Here is a 23,699-nt window from a genome sequence, read left to right on the forward strand (position 1 = left end):
AAATAGAGCTAGAGACAAGCTGTTGCCCTGATGCCTTTCCCTTGAGTTAAGAGATCTGTAGTTTGGTTGCCAATTTTTACTTCACATTTATTACTGACATACATTGACTTAATTACGTTTACCCCCTACACCAATTGGATAAGATACGATAATAAGATAATTCCTTTATTTATCCCCCTAAGGAGAAATTAATTTTGACACAGCAGCAATAGGGCAAAGCAACGCAAAAACAGAAAACAAAGAATACAATAGAAATAGAATAAATATCACAGTAAAAATATTGCGAATATTATTAATATTAGGAGATTTAAAAACTATAAATTAAAGTATATACATTATTTGTTGTTCAAGTAGGAAATGGAGTCCAAAATATGAGCAGAAAATTAAACTTGACTAAAACTAAAAAACTAAAACTAAACTAAAACTACCAAACTACTAAAGTGGAAAATGAAATATAAATAGTGCAAAAGGTTTGTGCGTTGTAGGTAGGAGTTCTAAACCAGTCTTTATCTGCTGGGGTTGGAGGAACTGGGAGCTGTGGCGTTGTGGAGTCTGATGGCAGATGGTACAAATGAGCCTCCAAACCGCTTTGAGGCTCGGGGCTGGGTCAGTCTGTAGCTGAAGATGCTCCTGAGCTGCCTCAGCTCAGCATGAAGAGGATGACAGGTGTTGTCCATGATGGCTTTCAGCTTCCCTGGGATGACGTGTCTGCAGGTCTGCAAGGGTGGAGTGGATGACGTCACAGGCGTGCGCCACTACTGCCGATGAAGGAATGTAAACAGTGACGACAATAGTGGCCGTAAACTCACGGGGCACATAGTATGGCCTTAACCCTATGGCCAGAAGTCCAATATCAGGTGTGCAGATTTCTGCCTTCTTGACAACATGTCCAGGGTTACAGGCTGTGGCTCAGAGGAAGAGCGGGTCGTTCCTTAATCGGAAAGTTGTGGGTTCGATCCCCGGCTCCTGGTGCCACATGTCGAAGTATCCTTGAGCAAGATACTGAACCCCAAATTGCTCCCGATGCTGTGCATCGGTGTGTGAGTGTATGAATGAATCCAGACTTTTTACCACTCTTGTTTCTTCCTGTCTGCCCAAACTAGTGAAGAGCTGGCTAGTTCCACTGAACAGTCTGGCGTAATGTCATTCAGCCATGTCTCCGTCAGACATAATATGCTGCACTCCCGATAGTATTTGTAGTCCAAAGATACAGAGTACAGACCCTGGATGTTCCATGAACTAACTGATAGAGATTGAATTCATATATTAAAGGCACACTATGCAAGATTTGTACCTTAATATAACAGCTTCGAAGTCATTTCCATGGTAAACGAACTCGTAGTGTAGCGAATCATCCCCATAGCAAAGCTGGGGAGGGACAATGTTGGCAGAACCAGCAATGCAAGTCTGAAATTGGCATGCCGCCAAATCTCGCGAGAATCACAAATTGCTTTACGGCACGACGTGACATACATCAGCAACATAATCACAATACAACATCAATTGAAAACACTAGCAGGCATTCACTCAGATGTGAATCATGGCAGATTTGGCGAAGAAAGCACGTAGTCCTTTGTCTGGACCTATTTCGTATGGATTGTGAACTGTGCTTATGCAAACTTTAGCTGGCTAACAGTGAACTCTCGACTGTACCTTTACTTGAAATTGTGATTTTTAAGAGTCAATTATATCTTACCGAGTTATGGAACCCAGGAATTCATACCTAGTTTCGAGTGCAGAGACGCAGAGCTGTATATAGAGACCCAGAGCTGTATATAGAGACGCAGAGCCGTATATAGAGAGGCAGAGCCGTATATAGAGACGGCTCTTGTGAGTGGTATTTACGACAGTTAACGCTAAATACAAGTACTCAGCAGCGACTCTAGGGGTAACTGTTTGACAAAACCGGAAAACTGCATAGTATGCCTTTAATATATATGTTTTATTAAATATACTGTTTTATTTGTACATGAAAATTTAAATGCAGTTCTACAATGATTCAATACAGAATAAAGTCAGATAAAATCCAGAACTAAACAAAGAATCTTAAAAAAAGTGTTCCAACAGTTGTTTCACCTCTCTGTCTGAATAGTTGGCTTATGTAGGCATATGTAGGATGCATCTCATGGGGTGGCATGGAGTGAACCATGTCAGACTGTGCTTCTGCATGGTATGCTTCTCCAGATATGTTCTTGAGGCAGGAATACCCTGTATACTACATGCCACACTCACCCCATTCACACACACATTTATACACTGATGGCAGTGGTTGCCATGCAAGGTGCCAACTGCTAGCTACCAGAACGGAAACTAACACATTCATACACATTCACACACTGTGTGCACAGCAACCTCTTCAGGGTGCTCTTCAGGGTGCGCTTCAGGGTTCTTGCTCAAGGACGCTTCAACATGCAGTGAGAGGAGCCGGTGCCACTCTACCTCTGAGCCCTGTGGTGGCGTGTGGGATTGGAGGCTCTTTGTTGGCTGTTGTCATTCTCATTTCCTCAGCAAACATCCATGTCGTCACGGGGTAGATGGACCATGGTCATACAGGGGCTCAAAATGTCAGAGTAGGGTGATGGGCGATGTTGACCCTGTTTAGTTCTACACATTCTGAGGTAATGTTTTTGGTCCATATTCCAGTTGAAGAAGATCACAGATGTGTTCACATTCTTTAAAGCCAAGCTTGTTCAGCTATGGTTTATTTTTTTAAATGAATGTACTAGATGTCCCGTTTTTCTGAAAATGTTCTATAGTTAAGCCCTCTTCTTGTTTTTGCTTCTTTGTTCTACTTTATTTCCTTTACTTACGATTTTTGTTTCTTTTGTTCTTCCTTTGCTGCTTTCTCCTGGTTTAGGTCTGACATTCCATGGCAGTTAGTGCTCTTACCAGTTAGCTTGTTAGGTAACTAGTTTTTTCCACAATTTTCTTTACTAATTTAAGTTTGCTGGTTTTTCAGAAAGAAAACTTGCATTATCATAATTTTTACGCTGCACATATTACCAGAATACATTGATTAAATTATATTGTATGTTTTACCCTGTACACCATGCTTTTTTAGGGACCTAGACATGGATTTTGATTGGTCTCAATATCAACTGTGATAATATTGTTTTTTGATCATAATTGTATGTTTGTATTTGTTTAATGTTTCATTACACCTAATACCTAAGGCATTTCTGGTCTTGCATTCTTGATCAGACCATTCGTCTGTGTTTTGCCTTTTCACACACAATGCAAAAAATAGAAAGGGGGGAGCGGGAGCTGTTGTGTCCAGCTGCCACTCTGCAGTGCCAGAAGGGTTACTAAGTCTATTCAGATCTCCAGTTATAAGCACATTTCCTGGGCCTTAGGGATTTCTGATTCGTCCTCTAATCAAAAGGTTGTTGGATCGATCCCCGATCAAATGCCACCCATTCACACACATTCATACACTTATGGCTCCAAATTGGGAGCAATTTAAGGTTCAGTATCTTGCTCAAGGAAACTTTGACATGCAGTAGAAGAAGCCAGGGATCGATCAGCCAACTTTCTGATTAGTGGATGACATAACAAAACAACTCTCTTGACTGCATTTATTCAAAGAGCTTTCTGATGCAATTAAACATAACTAATACCGAACATTATTGTGAAGCACACAGAAGCTTATAGCAATAGGATAAATTAGGCATACTGTCTCTAGTAACAATGGCAGTACCTCTGGGTGAATACTGTCTCTGAAATTGACGTCACTGTCCAGACTTTCTCGTAGCCCTCCGCTGAACATTGCCTCAAAATAACGACTGCACGCTGCCAAGACAGCCCTGCGAGACACAAAAACATTCTTTTGTCAGAGACCAAAAATGTTGAGCTCATAAGTCCAGAGAAAGATACCATTAAAATGCACAAATGTTAGCATGTGTTTACCTATGGCATGGAAAGGAGCGGTCCCCAGCCCACAGAGTGACATCAGTGAACATGCAGTGTTTCCTCATTGTGTTCAGTTGGGTCAGGACACTGTCAGGATGTGAAGGCTTATGGAACAATGAGATGTTCATGGAGCCTGTGCTGGTGCGGGATTTGCGATTCTCATGAACAGTCACCGACATGGCGGCTATGTTTTGCACCTCCAGGAAGTCACTTGAAACAATCTCTCAAACACAAAGACAGTAAAAGGAAGTCACAATGTACATCAGCAGCAATTATATCTTACATCAGCCATAACATTATGACCACCTGGGCACCCTGGTGGTCATAATGTTATGCCACCCCATACGCAGAAAACTGCAATGCACTGTGTCCTGACACCTTTCTATCATAACCAGAATTAACCACCAAACTTATGATAACTGGACGACCCACTCTACCTCCTGAGCCATAGCCACCCTGATTCTTTGATTTTCTTACAACTGGAGAACCAGATATGTAGGCCAGGGCATCTCTGTAGAACTACAGTACTTATTATAATGCTGTTTCTTAACACATTTTACTGTTCCAAAAAAAATGCGATTTGGATATGGCACTTTTTGGTAATATTTTGATAAATTGTGCAACCCTAATACTGTTGGCCTTGGTGTCCTCCGTTTTGTCTGTGATGCCCAATTAAATTTGTATTTATCAAAAGCAAAAGTGGTCTTTCCCTAAATATGGCTTCATTTCAGACCTGTTAATTAATACCAATAATTAATATCAGGTTGCATTGTTCATTACAACCCACAGTGCTAAAGTCCAAATACTGGTTTGAAAGCCTCGCCCCTTTTCAGTGTTGCTATCAGATTCCTTCAATAATATATTCATATGTTTCACCACAGCACTTTCATTCTTCTGACAAGACTCATTTTAGTAGTAGATCAGCAGTTTTGTTGGAAATGTTACTGTCTTGGTTCACCTGGCTGAACAGTTGTGGTATTTGGTATTATCTCTATCGTAATCTTTATCAAAGTTATCACTTAAAAAGGTCCAGTGTATAAAATGTAGGAGGATCTTTTTGCAGAAACAGAATATAATATTAATTGGTGAAAATAACAGTGGTTCTCTTTTTTGGGGCCAGCATCCCCAATCTATTATCTTAGTCTCTAATAGCCCCCCATCAAACAAAATAATGCTAATTGTTTCCAATTAATATGAATGTTGATTATTATGATGATCATCATCATAATAAATGCCAAATAACACTTTTTATTTAACTAAAAGTTGCAATATCATTAATGTCTCTGGGAGAAAAAAAATCCATGTGAATAGAAATTATATTTGAGTGTTATAAAAACACATAGGTTAGAAATTTGACATCCAGCCTTTAATTGGGAATCACAAACAGCAGCCAATCAGAAACCATTAGTAATTTGACATAAACATTTTAATTTAACATCAAACTAATTAACAATATTATTAATTGTTCCAACAGAAAAAAAAGGCTGCACGTGTAGTGAATTCCTGCTCAACTACTAGAGATATGTTATAAGGGAACTAAGAATAATCAGCCAGGTATTTTCCCTGAAAGCAGATATGAATGCTTTTGAGAGGAAAATTCTCCTTAATGGATAATACAGAGAAAGAGAGCATAAATTTTCTCGAGCAGACAGTAAAGTAAAGGCCATGTTGAAATTAAATTTTATAGATGATATGGTGACATCTATAAAATCTATCTCATTGTGGTGCAGAGGCAGAGCGGGTCGTCCCCTAATCGGAAGGTTGTTGGTTCAATCAGTCGAAGTATCCTTGAGCAAGATACTGAACCCCGAATTGCGATGCCGTGAATGTGTGTGAATGCATTAGTTTCTGTTCGATGGGCTTTGCCATCGCTGTGTGAATGTGTTTGAAAGGGTGAATGTGGCACATAGTGTAAAAGCGCCGATTGGTCGGAAGACTAGAAAGCACTATACAAGTACAGGTATATTTACCATTTACCATCCTGATCCTATGACGGCAGCATGGAGGTGAGCTACATAAAACTGAAAGAAACACTGAAGAGATGCTGCTATAGAAACCATACACTGTCTTGTCTAGTCACAGTGGTGTAAACTACCAAGTTTTAGGGCCCTAACTTGCCGATCTGAAACGCAAGTATCAAACACAAAACGCAAGTAGCTTTGTGGGCGGATCTCGGGTGCTGTTGCTATTATGCAGGCGGGATAAATGACTCTTGTGCCCGGCGCAAATCTAAAATGGGTTGGTCTGAAGTAGCTACATTAGTCATAGGTGTGGTTTAGGCGTAACGTGCAATAAACCAATCAGAGTGTCATCTCACATTCCCTTTAAAAGCAGGCGCGCTTGTTCCATGGCGGACTGCTATTATAACGGCAGATTTGCCGGGCGCACGCCAGGAGCGGTTCATAGCCAAGGAGACCGACATTCTCGTCAGGGCCGTAAAAAAACGAGAAGTGACATTATTGACATGAAATAAATGTAACACAGCCATACAATAAATCAAAACAATGTAATGTAGCTTCGCAGGAAGAAGACCCTGGCCTCGGGAGCAGTGCGCACGGGCCAGCTGAGGAGGGAGCAGCGCAAACACCAAGGTGCAGAGGATCCAGACCCACTACACGCCGGAGGACCACCCCTTCCTGCAGCAAACCGGGTTTGACATGCTAGAGCAGGAGCTGTCCGGGATGCGGCAAAGTATTAATGCCCGTCTTGACCGGGTGGCGATGTTGCTGCTGCCTCTCAGGGGCATCCCCTCAAGTCTGCACCCTTAAAATAGCATCTGAATAAGCGCCACTGACTTTAGACAAGGTTTTTCTTGGTCTGTGGTGGAATTGTTTTCTGAAACAGCAAAATAGCATCAGGGAAAGTCTGTGCCGGAACACGCCTCCTCTTTTCGCTGAACCGCCCCCCCGGAGCGCAAGTTCATTCCCTAAGGACGTGCGTCGGTGGAGGGAAAATTCCAATGTGCGTTGAGTGCAAAATAGGAATTATACAAGCGCCAGTGTACAAAGTCAATTGCTTGAGATAGAGCCCTCAATGTTACAGACCCCATTCATTTTCAAGTAGTTGAACATTTCAACTTGTCTTGTTGTGAATTTTTGATGAAAACAAAATGCCCCGCAGGAGCACCTCAATGCCCCCCTTTCCAGGATATTGCTTCCATTGTCCCCTGGGAGCTGTTTTTATCTAAAGAGGACAGGTCGTGGAGGCCGCCATGTTGAACTGCCATGTTTCCACATTAACTCAGAACTGAAAGTCTGGCTCTAGATGAATAAATGCAGCCATCAACACTACACCATACCACAGATAAAAGGCTGTTTCAGCAGCCTCAACATTGTTTTTATTTGTGTGTGAATGAGTGCATCCATCTACATTTGCTGATGTGCAGTTTTAGAGCAGAGTCACAACAGATCAGTCATGGTGTGTTCAGTGTTTAGAGTCTGTTTTACAGATCACAATGCAGGCTCAACAAGAACCCTTAACAAAAGATGATAAGCATGCACTTGCATACACATTCATACAATTAACTGTAGGCTGGCACACACCATGTTGTTGATTGCATAAGATTTGACAGAGCAACGCCTGTTCAACTTGGCCTGGAAGTGAAGGGTTATCCTGTTAGACCATTCCTTCTCCTAGCAAAGGGCCACAGGTCAAATTCAAACTCATGGCTGCTGCAGCAAGGGCTCAGCTCTACCAGGTGACCCACCAGGATGCCCTCAAATGATACAGTTTTGAAGCCATTTGCAAATAGTAATTTTGAGTATCCAAGTGAGGGTAAACCAACCAAACTCCTACAGCTGTAAGACAAAGGACTCAACAACTTTACATTTCTGTTTTTTTCTGTCAAGATGGGGTGCTGAGTGTACATTATTGAGAAATAAAATGAACTTTTGATTTTAGCAAATGGCTGCAATGAAACAAAGAGTGAAACATTTTAAGGGGTCTGAATACTTTCCGTACCCACTGTATTCCTGCAGACAGGACTGGCTGAAACAATTTCCCTGGCTGAGGTACAACAAAGGACATAACGCAATGCACTGTGTGGTCAGAATATGGCCGGAAATAGTGCATTCGTGTTAGTTAGTTAGTGCAAATGTTTTATTTTGCATAGTGTTTTAGTTTGAAATGTTCAATTTCAGCTCAGTGAAGCACTTTAAACACTTTATTTTCTTTATATTATATATATATATATATATATATATTTGTGCTTCAAATAAAGACAAGTATTTCTCTATACCTTATCCTTGTTTAAAAATCATTCACATTATATGAAAGTTATGAAGAGCGATAAAAAGGTGACCTTATGGCGTTAAAGGCGACGCAATGAAAAATTTGGGTGCACCTAAATTTTGTGCTGGTGCACCTTAAAAAAAAAAAAAAAAAAGTTAGGCGCACCAGTGCAACCAATGCAAAAAGTTAGTCTGGAGCCCTGCATTCTGAATATGAGAAGAATGTGGCACATAAAAGGAAAATCAATCCAAGCACGCCCACTCCGTCTGTGGCGGACGTTTTTGAAAAGGCAAGAAAGTTTTCCAGTGATGGTGCCAAGGCAAAGGGCATTACACAAAAAATTATGGAATTTATTGCCTGGATGTGGGATTTCGTAGGCTGAGAGATGATGCATTCGCCAATATGTTCGACACCTGGCATATCGACCCATCTAAAGTGCATGCCATAGTCAGTGAAAATGCAAGAAAAATGGCAAAAGCGATAGAAGAAAGCCAGCTGAAAGGAATACGGTGCATGGCCCACACACCACATCTGGCTGTGAACGAGGAAGTGTTGTCTCAACGCAGCGTAAAAGACGTATTGGCTATAGGCAGAAGAATTGTTGGCCACTTTAAACATTCTCAGCTGGCCTATTCCCACTTACAGTCTACGCAAGATCAGTTTGGAACACCAATAAAACGGTTCCAACAAGACGTGAGTACACGGTGGAACAGCACTTATTACATGCTGGAAAGCGTCTTTGCACAAAAGTGAGTCTTGGCTGCATACAGCACAGATCACAAGCTCCCCGTGACATTCACTTCACACCAGTGGGTCTTAATAGAACATTCTCTCTCTTCTTGCCCCCTTTGAGCAGCTAACTAAAGAGATCAGCTCCTCTGATGCATCTGTAGCAGACGTTATTCCTTTAATTGCAGCACTAAAGCGTCTTCTAAGCAAAGAGGTTGAGACGGACCACAGAGTGAAAACAATGAAAAGTACAGTCTGTCAGCACACGTTTCACTGAGATCTATTCGGATCCTCTGCACTTCATCGGGACTGTACTTGATCCGCGTTATAAAGATCATTACTTGGATGTGGGATTAAAGCAGCGCGCACGAGAAATGATCCAGGCCGCGATGGATGCGGAGAACCCGCTTGGAGACGGAGAAGCGCACAAGCACAGGAGAAAGAGACCAGAGCGCAGAAAAAAGGACTCGTCTCTCTGCACCGGATGAGGGGCATGCACCCTCGTTGTCCAATATGTTCAATGAGATCCTGCAAGAGAGTGCACAAAATAATAATAGGTAGGCTATTCTGCTCTGACTTACTATATATGTGACTATCAGATGATTTTATTTTTCTGCTAGACATTTTTTATTTTATTTGACAAAAATGTTTATTTATGCACTGGGCCTATTTATCTTTATCAAATGTCAGGCAGAGGACAAGCTCAACCACTCAACAGTTAGATGGTTATCTGTCTGAAGTCCCCATCCCCAGAAGTGATAACCCTCTTGCCTACTGGAGAAATAACAAAGGCCGCTTTCCTGACCTGGCAAAGATGGCACGCAAGTACTTGTCTGCTCCGTGCACAAGCCCTGACAGCGAGAGACTGTTCAGTGCTGCAGCTCATATTCTCGATGAGAAGAGGAACAGACTTCACTGTGATAAAGCAGAGAAGCTACTCTTCATCAAGAAAAACCTGCCACTTTACCTGAAGAAGTAGAATGGGCTTGTGTCTAGTGTTTAAATATTTGTTTTCCACTTTGCACATCTGCAATTCTTGGTGCATTTGTTGTTGTTAAAGGCCTACGGTTAACATATGGGCTATGGCAATCTTTGTTCTGATACACTGTTATGTTGTAGGCCTACAGAGAAAATATTGTTATTTCTTCCAGCAGTTGCAGTCTTGTTCTGAATGCACTTTGTTGTAGTAGTCCTACAGAGAAAATTTTAAAATGCACTTGACTTAAATGCATATTTAATTTTACAATCTTTCAGTAGGCCAGTCAGTTATAGGCCTGCACATTATTATTTATTTAATGTACACCTGAGTGGGGTCAAGTTAAACATTTTATTTTGAATTTTATTTTATATTGTGCATTGTTATAATGTCAGTGCTAAATAAATATTTTCATACTTTTGTAATTGATTTATTCTTTGAATTGCAATGCCTTGACTTAAGTGAGGTTAGTACACAGTCATAGCCATAAATGCAATGGTACTAATAATTGGCATAACAATTTATTTCGGTGTTTCGGTTTTCGGCCTTGGTTTCCTCATTTTCGGTTTCGGACAAGAATAAGACAATATTATGTATTGTTATATTATAGATCACCTCCTCATAAATAAAGCTGTTTCAGATACAAGCAAATACAGAAAAGACGACATTACCTTCCCTCTACAAGCGCATATGCAGACACACAGACTATCCCGTGTATCACTATACTACTGTCTTGCAGTTGCACAGCTCACCAGTGGAATATTAACAGAGCAGTTGAATAGACTGCCTTGTAGAGACGCTGGTCGTCAGCAGGCCTGAGCTTGTTTACCCACAGCTAGCATACCTGCACCACTAGATTTGTTGCCCAGGGTCACTCAGTGTTTGTTTGTGTGTGTGTGTGTGTGTGTGTGACTGAGTAAGAGAGCTATGGAGTGTGATAAGACAATGCATTGAAAAGGTGGTCATGTCTGGGGAAGTCTTAAAACTAAATTATTAAACTTTTGTGAAAATTCCTTTATCTAATTTTAAGACGTGGATATGTAATTACCATATTCAGGTTTCCTTTGATAATATCAAAAAGTAAGACTGTAACAGAAGATTGCCTGAGGTAAAGGTAAGTGCGTGTAGAGTAAGTATAGAGAGAAACCAGAACTTTCCATTTTATTTCTATTTCTAGGGCTTCCCCCTAATAGTTAACTTAATCGTTAGTTGCTGAGAAGAGTCTTAGTCAACCCAATATTAGTCAGATGGTCTCAGAAAAACAAATGAGACTCAGAGATAGAGCGGGTCGTCCACTAATCGGAAGGTTGGTGGTTCGATCCCTGGCTCCTCTGGCTGCATGTCGAAGAATCCTTGAGCAAGATACTGAAACCCAAATCGATCCCGATGCTGTGTCATCGGTGTGTGAAGGGTTAGCTAGTTAGCCGTTAGCAATCTGGTTTTTATTATCTTTAGTCAGACTCAAAGCTCTAACTAGCAGGCGTTACCTTCTTACAGTCTGCTGTCTCTTTATTTATCTCTATCTATCTATCTCTCTCTCTTTAAAGTGTCCTGAGATAACTTCTGTTATGAATTGGCACTATACAAATAAAGTTAAATTGAACTGCTGTAAAAAGTTAGGCTACAGAAAGACGCCAAAGCACTGTTACTTTAACAGGGACTTTGTATTTATTTTCTTTGGCAGAAAACACAACATACAATAACTATTGTTTGGCAACCTGAGATTTTCTGCGCACGGCTGACTAAAGTAGCGTAACTACCCCTCTGCTAGCCCTGGTTCACACTGCCCACCTGAACAGAATGTAACAGCTACAGTGCTGTAAGGTGTTTACACAAACATTGAATCAGCTGCTGCAGAGCTGCTGCTGCCAGGACTATCTTTCTATACTTAGTTTGCCTTTGATAAATACAATATAATAAAATCCTTGTTAACATATGAATGGACTCGGCCTATAGAAATGCCAAAGAGCTTTTAATCTGAAATGGGGTGTTGAGTTTAAAAAAAATATATATATACTTTTGTTCCATGTATGTGGCATATTCTACAGATGTAGACATTGAAACTATGGTGAAAGGTGTATATGTTGATATGACTATATATAACAAACGATTTTCACTGTCCATTTTTGCTGGGAATGGCGCGCGGTTTGTGAAAAAAAAAAGAGGCAACTTTATGAACTATCTCTGTTACAAACATTTGTGGCAGGGGCATCAAACTAACAGTATGTTAGCCTAAGTTAAATTGGGGTTGGCCAAGTAACATTTCAAAATATGATCCGAATATATTTTCTAGCGTTCTATCTATGAATGTGTCAGTCTGTGTTTGTCAGTTTGGCGAATACCCAGGATGTTGCTTGCTCGCACCTATGGACTGCGTATGGAACACGAGCTTGAGCAACAGGATGCTGACCAGTTCACTTAATATCCATAGTATTCAACCCCAGGTGCTTTGTCAGTAGTGAGTGATTACATTGCAGACTTAATCTCTGTCTATAATTGATAGTGGCAGCTGAAGAGTGGAAGGAAAAGAGGGAGAGACACGCAACAAAAGGGGCACAGGTAGGAGTCAAACCACTGCTGCAGCATGAACATTGGGCCAGCTCTACTAGGTGAGCTATCTGGGTGCCAAGAAAAACATTTTGTCAAATGATGTGAATGCTGAGATACAAAATATACTAATAATGGATAATGTCCTTATTTCTGTAATAATGTATCTTTTTTTGCTGTCCACGCCTTCATTTACTTTTCATACAATGTTACTGACTGACCTACTTTGCTATTGCTAACCTCTCCAAATTCACCAAAGAGTCCTATTTTCAATGCCCCCCTTCCCCTTTGTCCTCCCGACTCCCCATTTATGCAACACAAGTACTCAATAAATTCACTAGAACTTTGTAAACTTGATTCATTGACCTTAATTATTGCTTTAATTGTTAATTTGGCTGCTGAACTTAAAAAAAAAAAAAAAAAAAGACAGGAGTAGTGACCACTGCGGTGGGTAATGGTAATGGGTTACGGTGGTATAAGGCCTCCCTATAAAATGCACCGACTTCACCGATACCAAATCTCCCTGGAAAATAAGTAAGTTAAGTTGGCAGCCCTGCATCTGCTTACATTAGGGAACCTTAATGTTACAACCAATAGGTTTTAGTCCCACAAGTTGATTCAGACTGTAAGCAATCTCCCGGCCATTAGAAATTAGCTAGCATTAGTTAGCTTTCAAGCTAATAACAATTAATAATTTGCTCTTATTGCATTCGAGCAGCAATACCTGCGTCTGGTTGTGGTTAGTGAATTACACTGAATATGTAACCAACAACGTTTTCGATAGTTAAACGTACCACAGTGTGCCTTAGATAGTTAGCCATGTCCATATTTTCAATTGGGAAATAACAAACAAATTTAGCCCCACAGTTACACAGTAAAGGAGGCTGACCTAGCTTTGCTATGTTGTGTTGATGATGGCCATACTGAACCACTTCCATTTACAGCTTACAGCAAACAAATTCGCAAACTGTGGTAAGTAGTCACGAAACAAAACTTTGAGGAGTAACGTTAAATATAGTATATGTGGTGATCTGAAGTAGTCTTCAGCTGATAAAACAGGTAATTTCTCTGACAATATAGTTAAGATAGCTAAACAGTGTCTGCAGGTAGCTGACTGCCCGCATAATAAATACAAACAACAGGCATTTTACTCACATTTATAACGTAATACTTGTAGGTGTAAATTAAATCCAAAGAATGTAGAGCATCGGCTTCGTGGGTAAAAACATATTTCTGTGAGAAAACCTGGACTGGCGTTGCGTCTGACCGTCTGCCTGTATTTCTGGTTTAAGCATACCATTAAAACTGCACTGGGACCAACAACCAATGGCTTTTGATTTAATCGTGACTGACGTCTTTCTAACCAATCCTCAGTGTCAACCTTCTTCTTCTTCTTCTTCTTCTTCTTCTTCTTCTTCTTCTTCTTCTTCTTCTTCTTCTTCTTCTTCTTTTCTGGCGGGCTATGGGCTACAGCGTCAACTGTACACTCCAATACTATCCAGCTGCAGCCCGGAGCAGAAGCCCTGACGTGACACAAGCCCCTGGCATGACGGAAGTGACGTAGCATTACGTAGCATACCGGAAGTTTTTTCAAATTAAAATTAAAAACACTACTTCCCATTATGATAAATCGTTTAGTAAAACACATTCTCTGGTAAAACTGACAATAATAATTTCAACGTGGTCTTTAGGCTACCATTACTTCCAACATCTTAATCTTTCCTGTGTTCCTGTAGTTTATGTACAGAGACGGATATTATAGCCTACACGTTTTCCTTTTATTACATAAATGTAACCAATAACAAAAAAGTGTGTTCATTAGATCAGGTTTAGCCTACTTTTTAAAAGATCCAGAGGATCATCAAGGGAACTGCACATCAGAGAATCAAATGAAGGAATTTTGTGTTAAATAAATTTACCCACAAGACATTGACCAATCAGAAAATGTAAGTCTAATTTCTCATGAAAATCCAGATTTATAGGGGAAAAAGTCACAAAAGGACCTCCGTGCCCATGTATATCATTTCTATATAAAAAAAAGATAATATAAATAACAAAAGAACCAATTGTTTGGTCTATACTATAAAACCCTCACTCACTCAGTTGGATATGTCATTTCTCACAAAAATCCACATGCTGTGTAAGAACTGATCCCTCTGCAGAAGAAAAATAAAACTATTTGAGACCAGAACTGCTCATCTTTATTAAATATCTATCCTTAATGGTACAGTAAGAACTTGCATTTAGCAACAACAACAACAACAACAAAAATGTACAATCTTTTTTCAGAAATGTTTCTGATTGGAGGGCTTTTCTCATTTTTATTTCAAAGTCCTGAAGCCTTTTGGTGGCCTCTGCCCTCAGATTTTTCTGGAGGCAGATTTGAAAGAGGTCCAACTCACTGTCAAAAGGAAGAAAATAGAGTCAATAAACCAATAGTATATTCAATTACTATACACTTCATTATATATGAAAACATCTATGTTTAATATCGTCAAACCTCTCTTGTCTTTATCTTTTATTGAAGCATTTTTTATTAGATAGTACAAGGGTTAAAGTGAAATCCGCCGAGGCTGGCTTGTCTTTTCATCATTGTGGTGCTCGGGGTTTTCATTAGCGCTGGCAATTACAATAAGCCTTTAGCGGCCGACAAACACTTTCCAACTTGGCCGGGGGATTTACGAGGCAAATGGATAGCACCATTACACCAAACCCGCGTGGACCACCAAAACCAATGAAACACGTCAACTCAGAGTAGGTGGTATTTTGACAATTAAAATGCAGCAGAGATTGTAGCCGATTCCGTGGTCTGTCCAGGGACCATGGTCTCTGGCACGGACCAGTGGTCACTACCACTAGGTGCGCTAAAGACACTGGTCGCGACCAGTGGCACAGTGGTCATCATGACCAGCTTCTTACTGGCACATACCAACGGACCAGCTGCTCCCTGGCACAAAGGGCACTAAAATTACTGGTCCTGACCACCTCTCCTTTTTTGTAATACAACTTTTCCCTTTTCTCACTGTGTTAGCAGAATAGAAATCATAATAATAATGATAAAATTATTAGTGGATCAGGACCACTTAGCCTAACTCTTTTTTGAAGAGAATTGAAGATTAATTCTTCACAAAAAAATATTAATTACAGTGAGTTTAAAAGTCTTCTGTTAATGTATAATGTAATAAATACTTAATCAGATTAATTGCAGTGTCTTAATTTAAGGTAGTCTCACCACTGTGGACAAAAGCTTGAAAATGAATGATTTCAGATGTAAGACTTCCAGGAAATATCAACTAAGCATGCTCGACCATACAGATTTAAGTAGTTCACAAGCATCTTACTAATGTACAAATATTCATCTTAGGTCACTTAGATTAATATCTAGCTAATTTTCTTTGATGAAATGAAATAATATCAGAAATTATAGCCAACAGGGATGACTTTGAACAAAGGTAATGATTGGAACGAAAGGCACCACGCACACTTCACGCTTAAGGCATACAGTTAAAACTCAATCAATGCATTTACAGATTTTACACTGGCAGTCTTTGGTAGTGGTACAAACATACATGATTACATAATGATGCCCTTTTTCAAGAGTTAGGCTTGTGAGTAGCCAGGTAATGTGGTAATACACATTATGGAATATATCAAACTACCATCTCTTTTGAAATTAGAAACAATATGCATTTTTAAATAAATGCTCCATCCAAATACTGAGGTTCGTGTGTGTGTATGTGTGTGTGTGTACAAAAACTAAGGTAGTTATGTTATGTGAAGATAAGGCTACTTCCCAACCCCCACACTGAATTTACTTCTACATCTATGCAACTTGACCATGCTTTACTGTTTATCTCAGATAAGAAAGAAAGAAAGAAAGAAAGAAATAGAAAGCATGATGAAGCTCAAGTAAGGTTCCTGATACCAGCCCCACAGGAAAGTAGTGAAGATAAGTGTGGACGTGGGTGTGGTTTACACTTAGCTGCAGGAGGGAGAGAGATGTGGAGATGGATTGTGAGAGCAGTGCCACGTGAGTTGATGGTCTCAGCTGGTGCTCAGCGAGTAATCACTCTTACTTTTCTAAATGCAGTCGTGTGCTGGACCTGAGATGGCTGTGACACACACACACACCAGAGAGGACTGCTGGAGTTAGTCTTTGTGGTGAGTATTTGTGTTGACAGTGTATGCATCTGAAAAAAGAATAAATTTTTGTTGGATAATTGATCTGTTGTGTTCTGGGGGAACCCATGGTTTCAGGAAGACCTGCTACAGTAAGTTATAAAGGTTGTGTGCTTTTGTATAGTAATCACTGAGGCCTGGTCTTCAGAAACCCTCCACCCTGGTGGCATCTATCAGAAATGGGAGAATATTGGAGAAGATGGACCAACTTAACTTGCTGTTCAACCAGCTCTGTGATGACCATGAAACTGGAAAGGAACACAGGAAGAGAATAGAAGCCAAAAGCTGAAGGAGCAGCATTAAAATTTTGGGTTTGACTTTATAAAAGGACTCAAGCTCTTTTACTGGTTTAGTCTTTGCAGGTTTTCATGTGGCTGTTGAATATTGTGTAAAGAAACGCACTTGTGTTTAAGGGTGGGTTAAAAGCTGGGAGAATCACCTCCTTTTCATTTGAATGAATGTCAGACTCATCAACAGAGACCTTTCCTACAGATTTGGGCTTCCATTCTCTGTAACATCCACATGAATCGCAGGACTCAAGGTTTCCCTGCCAAACATTGCCCAAAGCATCGCACTGCCTCCGCCGGCTTACCTTCTTCCCTTTTGTGCATCCTGGTGCAATGTGCTCCCTAGGTAAACGATGGACATGCACCCAATCATCCACAAGATGTAAAAGAGAACGTGATTCATCAGACCAGGCCACCTTCTTCCATCGCTCCGTGGTCCAGTTCTGATGCTCACATGCCCATTATAGGCACTTTCGGTAGTGGACAGGGGTCAGCATGGGCACCCTGACTGGTCTGCAGTTACGTAGCCCCATATGCAACAAACTGCAATGCACTGTGTGTTCTGAAACCTTTTTATCAGAACTAGCAATTTGAGCTACAGTAGCTTGTCTGTTAGATCGGACCACACGGGTCAGCCTTCCTGCCACACGTGCATCAATAAGCCTTGGCTGCCCGTGACCTTGTTGCCGGTTCACCGGTTTTACCTTTCCTGGACAGCTTTTAATAGGTACTGGAGACCGGGAACATTTCCGCAATTTTGGAGATGCTCTGACCCAGTCGTCTAGCCATCACAATTTGGCCCATGTCAAAGTTGCTCACATCCATATCAATTTCTCCTGCTTCTAACACATTAGTTTCCAGCAATAATTCCTTGGCTACATCTGGCCAGTTACATAATACTTATACTCCTCTTCTCACCTCTACAAGGGCATTGAAGTATGTTGCACTTACTAAAGATGACAATGTAGTTAGCTAGCCAGCACTAATTTGTGTGTATTCGTCCTGTGTTCTCCCTCCATCAAAAGAACCACACAATGACACATGACACATGACAAACAGCTTTTTTTATTGAAGAGAGAAAAATTACTGTACAATTTCAAAATAGGAACAAGACCGATAAATAAAGCTTTATTTATTTTTTTAAAATTTACCAACTAAACAAAATCCACAATCAATCAATACTAAAGTTCAAATGTGTACATAAAATATATTTACAAAATTTGTTGCTTTGCCCTTTGTACATAAAATGAGAGGAAAAAAAATCAACTTTTTACCTTCTGTCTTCAGTACAAACATGTCAGAAAGCTCACAGTGCAAAAACTTTAAGGTTGGATGTGAGTTTGTAAAATGTCTTAATGGTGTTAGTTAACAGTGCGGATTGAATGGGAACAATGTGGAGGAGATGACAGCCAGGCCTCCAAGCATGCTCAGTTCTCAGCAAAACTTAAGATTTCAGGTTTCATTTCCTCCTCAAAACAATAAACTATATGTTCAAACATTGTGTTTGTGATTGAGCTTGTTATGTTTTAGGGATCCAACAGCTTCAGATTGTGTATTTAACTGTACAAGGGTAAAACAATTGAGAATGTCCCTGCATTTTATTTCCACTAAATAAAACTGCAGTGAAATGTCTTTTTAGTCAAACCCACTGAAGGACATCATTTTGGGGGATTGTCTCGATCAAGGGGGGGCAGATGATAAATGTAAATTGGTATTTATACTGGGTGCCCAGTTAGCTCAGTTCAATTCAATTCAATTTTATTTGCATAGCGCCAATTCATAACAGAAGTTATCTCAGAACACTTTTCAAATAGAGTAGGTCTAGACCGAACTCTTTAAAACCAGTTGGTGGAGCTGGCGTCCCATGTGCCGAGGCTGAGTCTTTGCTGCAGCGGCCTAGTGTTTGAATCCGACCTGCAGCCCGTTGCTGCGTGTCATCCCCTCTCTCTGCCCCCCTCTCCTGGTCCATCCCCAGGAAAAACTTTAAATTGGTATTTAAACTAATTTCCCTCTTCACAGCATGGCACTAGCTGCTAACAGGTGGCACTACTGCTGTGTTTTACACTAAGAAAACATCACAACCCCAAACCTTTGTACCTTTTGCTTGAAATGTAGTGTTGAAAAATAAAAAGGTTTCTTTTTCAAGAAGGTGAACAGATTTGTACTGTGTGCTTAATTAGTTAATCTTTTAGACAGCTTAAGGTGTTTCATTTACAAATAGCATTACACTATATGTGATCCACCATTTATCTGTAGGAATTTCAAAATATATATTTTTTTATTTTGTAAAAATAACAGAGGTCAAGCATTAAAAACATCCTGATTCAACACATTAAATACATACAAAAAAAGTAATAAATTAATAGGGTTTGTAACAGCTTACATTTCTCTTTAAATTTGGTAATTTGTTTCTGATTCAGATTCATTTCAAAAAATTTTATTGACTGCTCATAAATGGAAGGTTTCATTTATATGTGCTTGGAATCATTAGTTCTGATCAGAAGTTAGTAAAAACAATAACACCTCAATATCATCTCAATATAAATCTAGTAAAGTCTATATTCAATAATATTGAATTCTGACCCAGTCCCACAACAACATAACTACTGCTGCTGTCATGGGTAATGCTTTATTCTACGGTTCTGTCACTTCCACATCATTTTCTTGTCATTTACTAGTTTTCCTACAAGGAACTGTCATTTGATATGAATTATAGTGAACAGATACAGTTTCAACTGGTACACTTTTGCACTAATTAATTAATCAATTAATTTTAATTTGATTAGAATTACTTATATTTCAAGGATTCTCCCTGTAATTAGTACCAAGTCACTGAAAATTTATTATTAATTGAATTAAATTAATTTGTTTAAATTATTAGGAAATGACAGACCAGTAAAATACAACATCACTCTCTCATGTAAAGTGCATTTTTAAAGTTGTTGAAGTTTTTGTATTCCTGATCTTGTTGTGCTTCAGTGACAATTACACTGCCATGACTGTCACATTAAATGACAATTAAAGATTTTAGCTCATACTGAGTTCTATTGTCCATACTGACAACATTAGGATTGAAAACATCTGATTTGAACATGCACTTGGGGACAGGGCCACTGAGTCTTTGCTGAGCATTCTCACTATCGTCTTGTGTCCTGACCATTGACAATGAAACATGCCTGTTTCTATAGATTCAACCATTTTCTCTGCTAGCTGATGTGTCATTGATAGATTTTGTGTGGAAGTCTGTAGCCTTGTTGTGCACACTGACCTCAGCAGAAAATGTTGACAGTAAGAAATAGTAGCCTAAAGGGTTTCTAACTGTTACAAACACTATGTCATGTGGCATCTGTTACTCTCTTATGTCTTATTTGTCAGCTTGACTGATAAAAAACAGATTTAAATTGTAGGGACACAGAAATCACACATTAGATTAACAGTTCATTGAGTTGGTGCCCGGTTAGCTCACCTGGTAGAGCTGGCGACCATGTACCAAATTGCTGCAGTAGCCCAGGGTTCAAATCCGACCTGCGGCCCTTTGCTGCGTGTCATCCCCTCTCTCTCTGCCCCCTTTCCTGTCTACCTTCAGCTGTCACTATCAATTTAAAAAAGGCAATAAAAAAACTGAGGAGTCAACAGCATTCAAAGTTAGCATTCGCAAAAATGGCACTCGCTATTGTTCGATGTAGAAGCTTAGGTTTGTTACAGTTTACAATCTAAAGACTTTAAAGACCATGTCTAACACATGATCTCTGATTGAGAGATGGAAGAAATCAAGAATCTGCTTTCCTCTTGTGTTCCTCACACTGCTTGTTTGATCCTCCTTGGCTTTCAATCACATCTCTAAATGATGAAAGGTTTTAGAGAACATTCTTAGCACATTTGTCAATAAAGTCCTCCTGACTGAATCATCCACTCCACATAACTTCATCTGGTGTCTCTGAGAGGTCTTTACCTTTGTTTACCTGGGACACAAGCAGGTAAAGTCAGACTGTCAGCCTGTGAACCCAGCTGGATTCTCTCTATGATGGTCTGACAAGAAGGCAGAGACAGTGTCCAGAGGCCAGACTGTCAGCAAAGACACATTTTATTCCCAAATATAGAGTTAATGAACAATGTGGGTCCTGTTTGCTGCACTGTCCAGTTGTCTGGTTAGAATTTCAAGTGCAGGTCCTCAGCAGAAGAAGATGTCTCCATCATTCTGATGATCCAACATCACTGTACTATCTAAAGGGACATTAAGACACAAGTTATTATAAATATAAATAGTCAATAAATACTCTGGCACACTGTTAAACTGTGAATTATTGGTTTTACACATATTGTACAGTTGTTAGTCAGTGAGCTAGAGGTGCCGGTAGGAGGATTTTGTTACCTTTGGGCAGAGCCAGGCAAGCTGTTCCCCCGTTACCAGTCTAAATGCTAGGATAGGCTAAGGATCTCCTGGTTGTAGCTTCATACTTACTGTACAGACATGAGAGTCAGCAGTAAGGAAAAGAAGCTCTAATTAACCTTTAGTGTGAAAGGGCGAATGTGGCATGTAGTGTAAAGGCGCTTTGAGTGGTCGGAAGGCTAGAAAGGCGCTATATAAGTGCAGGGCCATTTACCATTTACCATTTCTTCATTGCGTAGTATTTTCAATGGCATCCATGTTGTCAAACAGACTTTAAGAAGCAAAGACATTCTTCCCCTAATCTACAGATAAATTACAGGTGAATAAACTGTAAACTGCTAATGTCAGGATAAACTTTGTTCATTGTACCTTTCTGTGTCTGCTCCCCCCCCTTTCCGGTCTTCTTCTTTTTGTCTTTCTTCTCTTTGGATTTAGCCAGCTGAAGTAGTCTGGTGGGTAGCTGGGACTCCTTCTCTGCTCCCTGAGGCTTAGAGGAGGACGAGGAGGAGAAGGGGTTAAAGTTTTTGCCCATCCTCTTGGATCCAATGCGGAGGAAAGGTTCTTTGGTTGGGGCAGAGGATGAGAGCTCCACCTAGAAACATCCAACAAAAGGGGAATTCTTTTAGTTGTAGTAGGCAGCCTGCTAAACAACAACAAACACACTTATTTGTTTTTCCTTTTTTGAATAATTTTCTTATGAGGACTTTATCTGTACCTCTTTTGGCTGTTCTGCTGCTTCTTTTGAATCCAGATCCAAAGACCCAGAGCTGTGGAATCTTATGGATTCTTCAGAGGTGGTGGAGGGAGTCCGCTGGTACCTCTGAAGCTGCACCGACTGTAAATAATGCATAGAGAAATGAGAATATATACAATATGATGACAGGTAAAAGAGTACTACCAAGGTTTTTTTGCAACGCTGCAAACACTGGAATGATGCAAAACCAAAAACACACAGACACATAAAACGCAGCAACAGAAAAATGCTGCAATCAAAGAAACGAAGCAGAAGCAAAAACTTACAAACCCACAAAACAAATGCCAAAGAAAAATGCTGCAAATACCAAAAACACACAAAACCCCAAAACAACTGCAAGAGACACACTGCAAATTCGCTCCACAAAACGGAAGTGCGCCAGGCCACTAGGTGGACCCGACCTGAGGGATGGACCAGTCCCGTGGGACCAAACCCGAAAGACATAAGAAGAAGAAGAAGAAGAAGAAGAAGAAGAAGAAGAAGAAGAAGAAGAAGAAGAAGAAGAAAGTTGGCTAAGTTTTGGAGTGGAGAGTAAAAAGGTACGTTTTCCTTTGTCTTTTTTAAACACTTGGCCGTAATCTTTTATAGTATTATAATATTCTTCTTCTTCATGTCTTTTGGGTCTGGGCACAAGATAGCATCTCATGAGCACTAGATACTATCTCGTGTGCACTAGATACTTATCTCGTGTGCACAAGATACTTATCTCGTGCTCACTAGATACTATCTAGTGCTCACTAGATACAGGCGCAGCCTTAAGCAAGACACATGGCTAATTTTAATATTCAAATGAGCCATGTGTTGATTAGCCACAACACCCCTGCACAGTTGCTTTCACCAGGCTGACAATCAAGCTTCGGTTGTTGGTTGTACAAATATGGACTTTTATTGTTGAATTTCTCCAAATTGGTGCAGTAAAAATGCTTGATATTAAGTATGTTTTTATTCAACATGGTCACATGAAACACTTTAATGTAACATTTTATTTTAAATGTAGGTTTGAATTATAGCTTACTGTTCTTAATACCTTTATTTTGAAAACGGAAGTGAATACGCTGTTTCTCCGTTTCTCTAGAAGAGTACCTCTGTTTACTGAATGCACTCTACAGCCTTACCCAAATAATTATGGGCAGTCTAACAATATCAGCTTTCTTTTCCTATTAGGCTGTCCGGCTGTAAAAAGGGTCACGAATGATATCTGTATCCATGTCAAGATATGATTCATCATTTTGCAAAGTGTTTTGCGGTCCTATTAATTTGAAATGAATTCTATCAATCCATGTTTACAAGTTACAATCTGACAAATCAATTAATCAATCAATCTGTAACTATTACTCGTAGCATTGTAGATACTTAAGGGTAAACTAAGGTCTATTACAATTTTAGGGCTATTTTTGTATCTGTGGCTATCAGTATAAATAGCATTGTATTCCACACAAGGATAGCAGGCACCTGAGATCACAGATCACTAAAAAAAACACACATTAAAGTTAAAACTGAACATTGAGCTGGATTCCCAAGATCACAAATCCATCTTGCCAGGGTTCAAGCAATGCACTTGCTATGCGGAAGAACCAGCATCCTTTGAGAAACTACTGGCAGCTACGGACGTGGCTTAAAGGTCCAGTGGATAACATTTAAGAAGAGGATCTATTGGCAGAAATGTGTGACGTGTGCATTGAATAGAAGGCACGAAAA

General features: G+C 39.9%; 2 protein-coding genes across 7 annotated transcripts in view; both read right to left on the reverse strand.

Annotated features, from left to right (window-relative positions):
• The window catches only part of LOC127353720 (kelch-like protein 25), a 53,897-nt gene extending 40,013 nt beyond the window's left edge, over positions 1-13,884 (reverse strand). Inside the window, exons 1-3 of one of the 2 annotated variants that reach the window (XM_051383221.1) lie at positions 13,547-13,884; positions 3,907-4,130; positions 3,698-3,803 (exon numbers count right to left, since the gene is read on the reverse strand). In XM_051383221.1, coding sequence (XP_051239181.1) covers positions 3,698-3,803; positions 3,907-4,088 — 288 coding nt within the window. In that variant the 5' untranslated portion in view covers positions 4,089-4,130; positions 13,547-13,884. Of the gene's footprint in view, positions 1-3,697; positions 3,804-3,906; positions 9,397-13,546 lie in introns of those variants that run through there. The other variant, XM_051383222.1, reaches the window with a different exon arrangement.
• Positions 13,885-17,902: 4,018 nt separating this feature from the next.
• The window catches only part of akap13 (A-kinase anchoring protein 13), a 137,239-nt gene continuing 131,442 nt past the window's right edge, over positions 17,903-23,699 (reverse strand). For all 5 annotated transcript variants that reach the window (XM_051383118.1, XM_051383117.1, XM_051383116.1 and 2 more), the window contains 3 exons: positions 21,963-22,082; positions 21,617-21,839; positions 17,903-21,081 (listed from right to left, as the gene is read on the reverse strand). In XM_051383118.1, coding sequence (XP_051239078.1) covers positions 21,029-21,081; positions 21,617-21,839; positions 21,963-22,082 — 396 coding nt within the window. In that variant the 3' untranslated portion in view covers positions 17,903-21,028. The remainder of the gene's footprint in view (positions 21,082-21,616; positions 21,840-21,962; positions 22,083-23,699) is intronic.

This window comes from Dicentrarchus labrax, unplaced genomic scaffold, assembly GCF_905237075.1.
Source record: "Dicentrarchus labrax unplaced genomic scaffold, dlabrax2021, whole genome shotgun sequence".
NCBI classification, from domain to species: Eukaryota; Metazoa; Chordata; class Actinopteri; family Moronidae; genus Dicentrarchus; species Dicentrarchus labrax.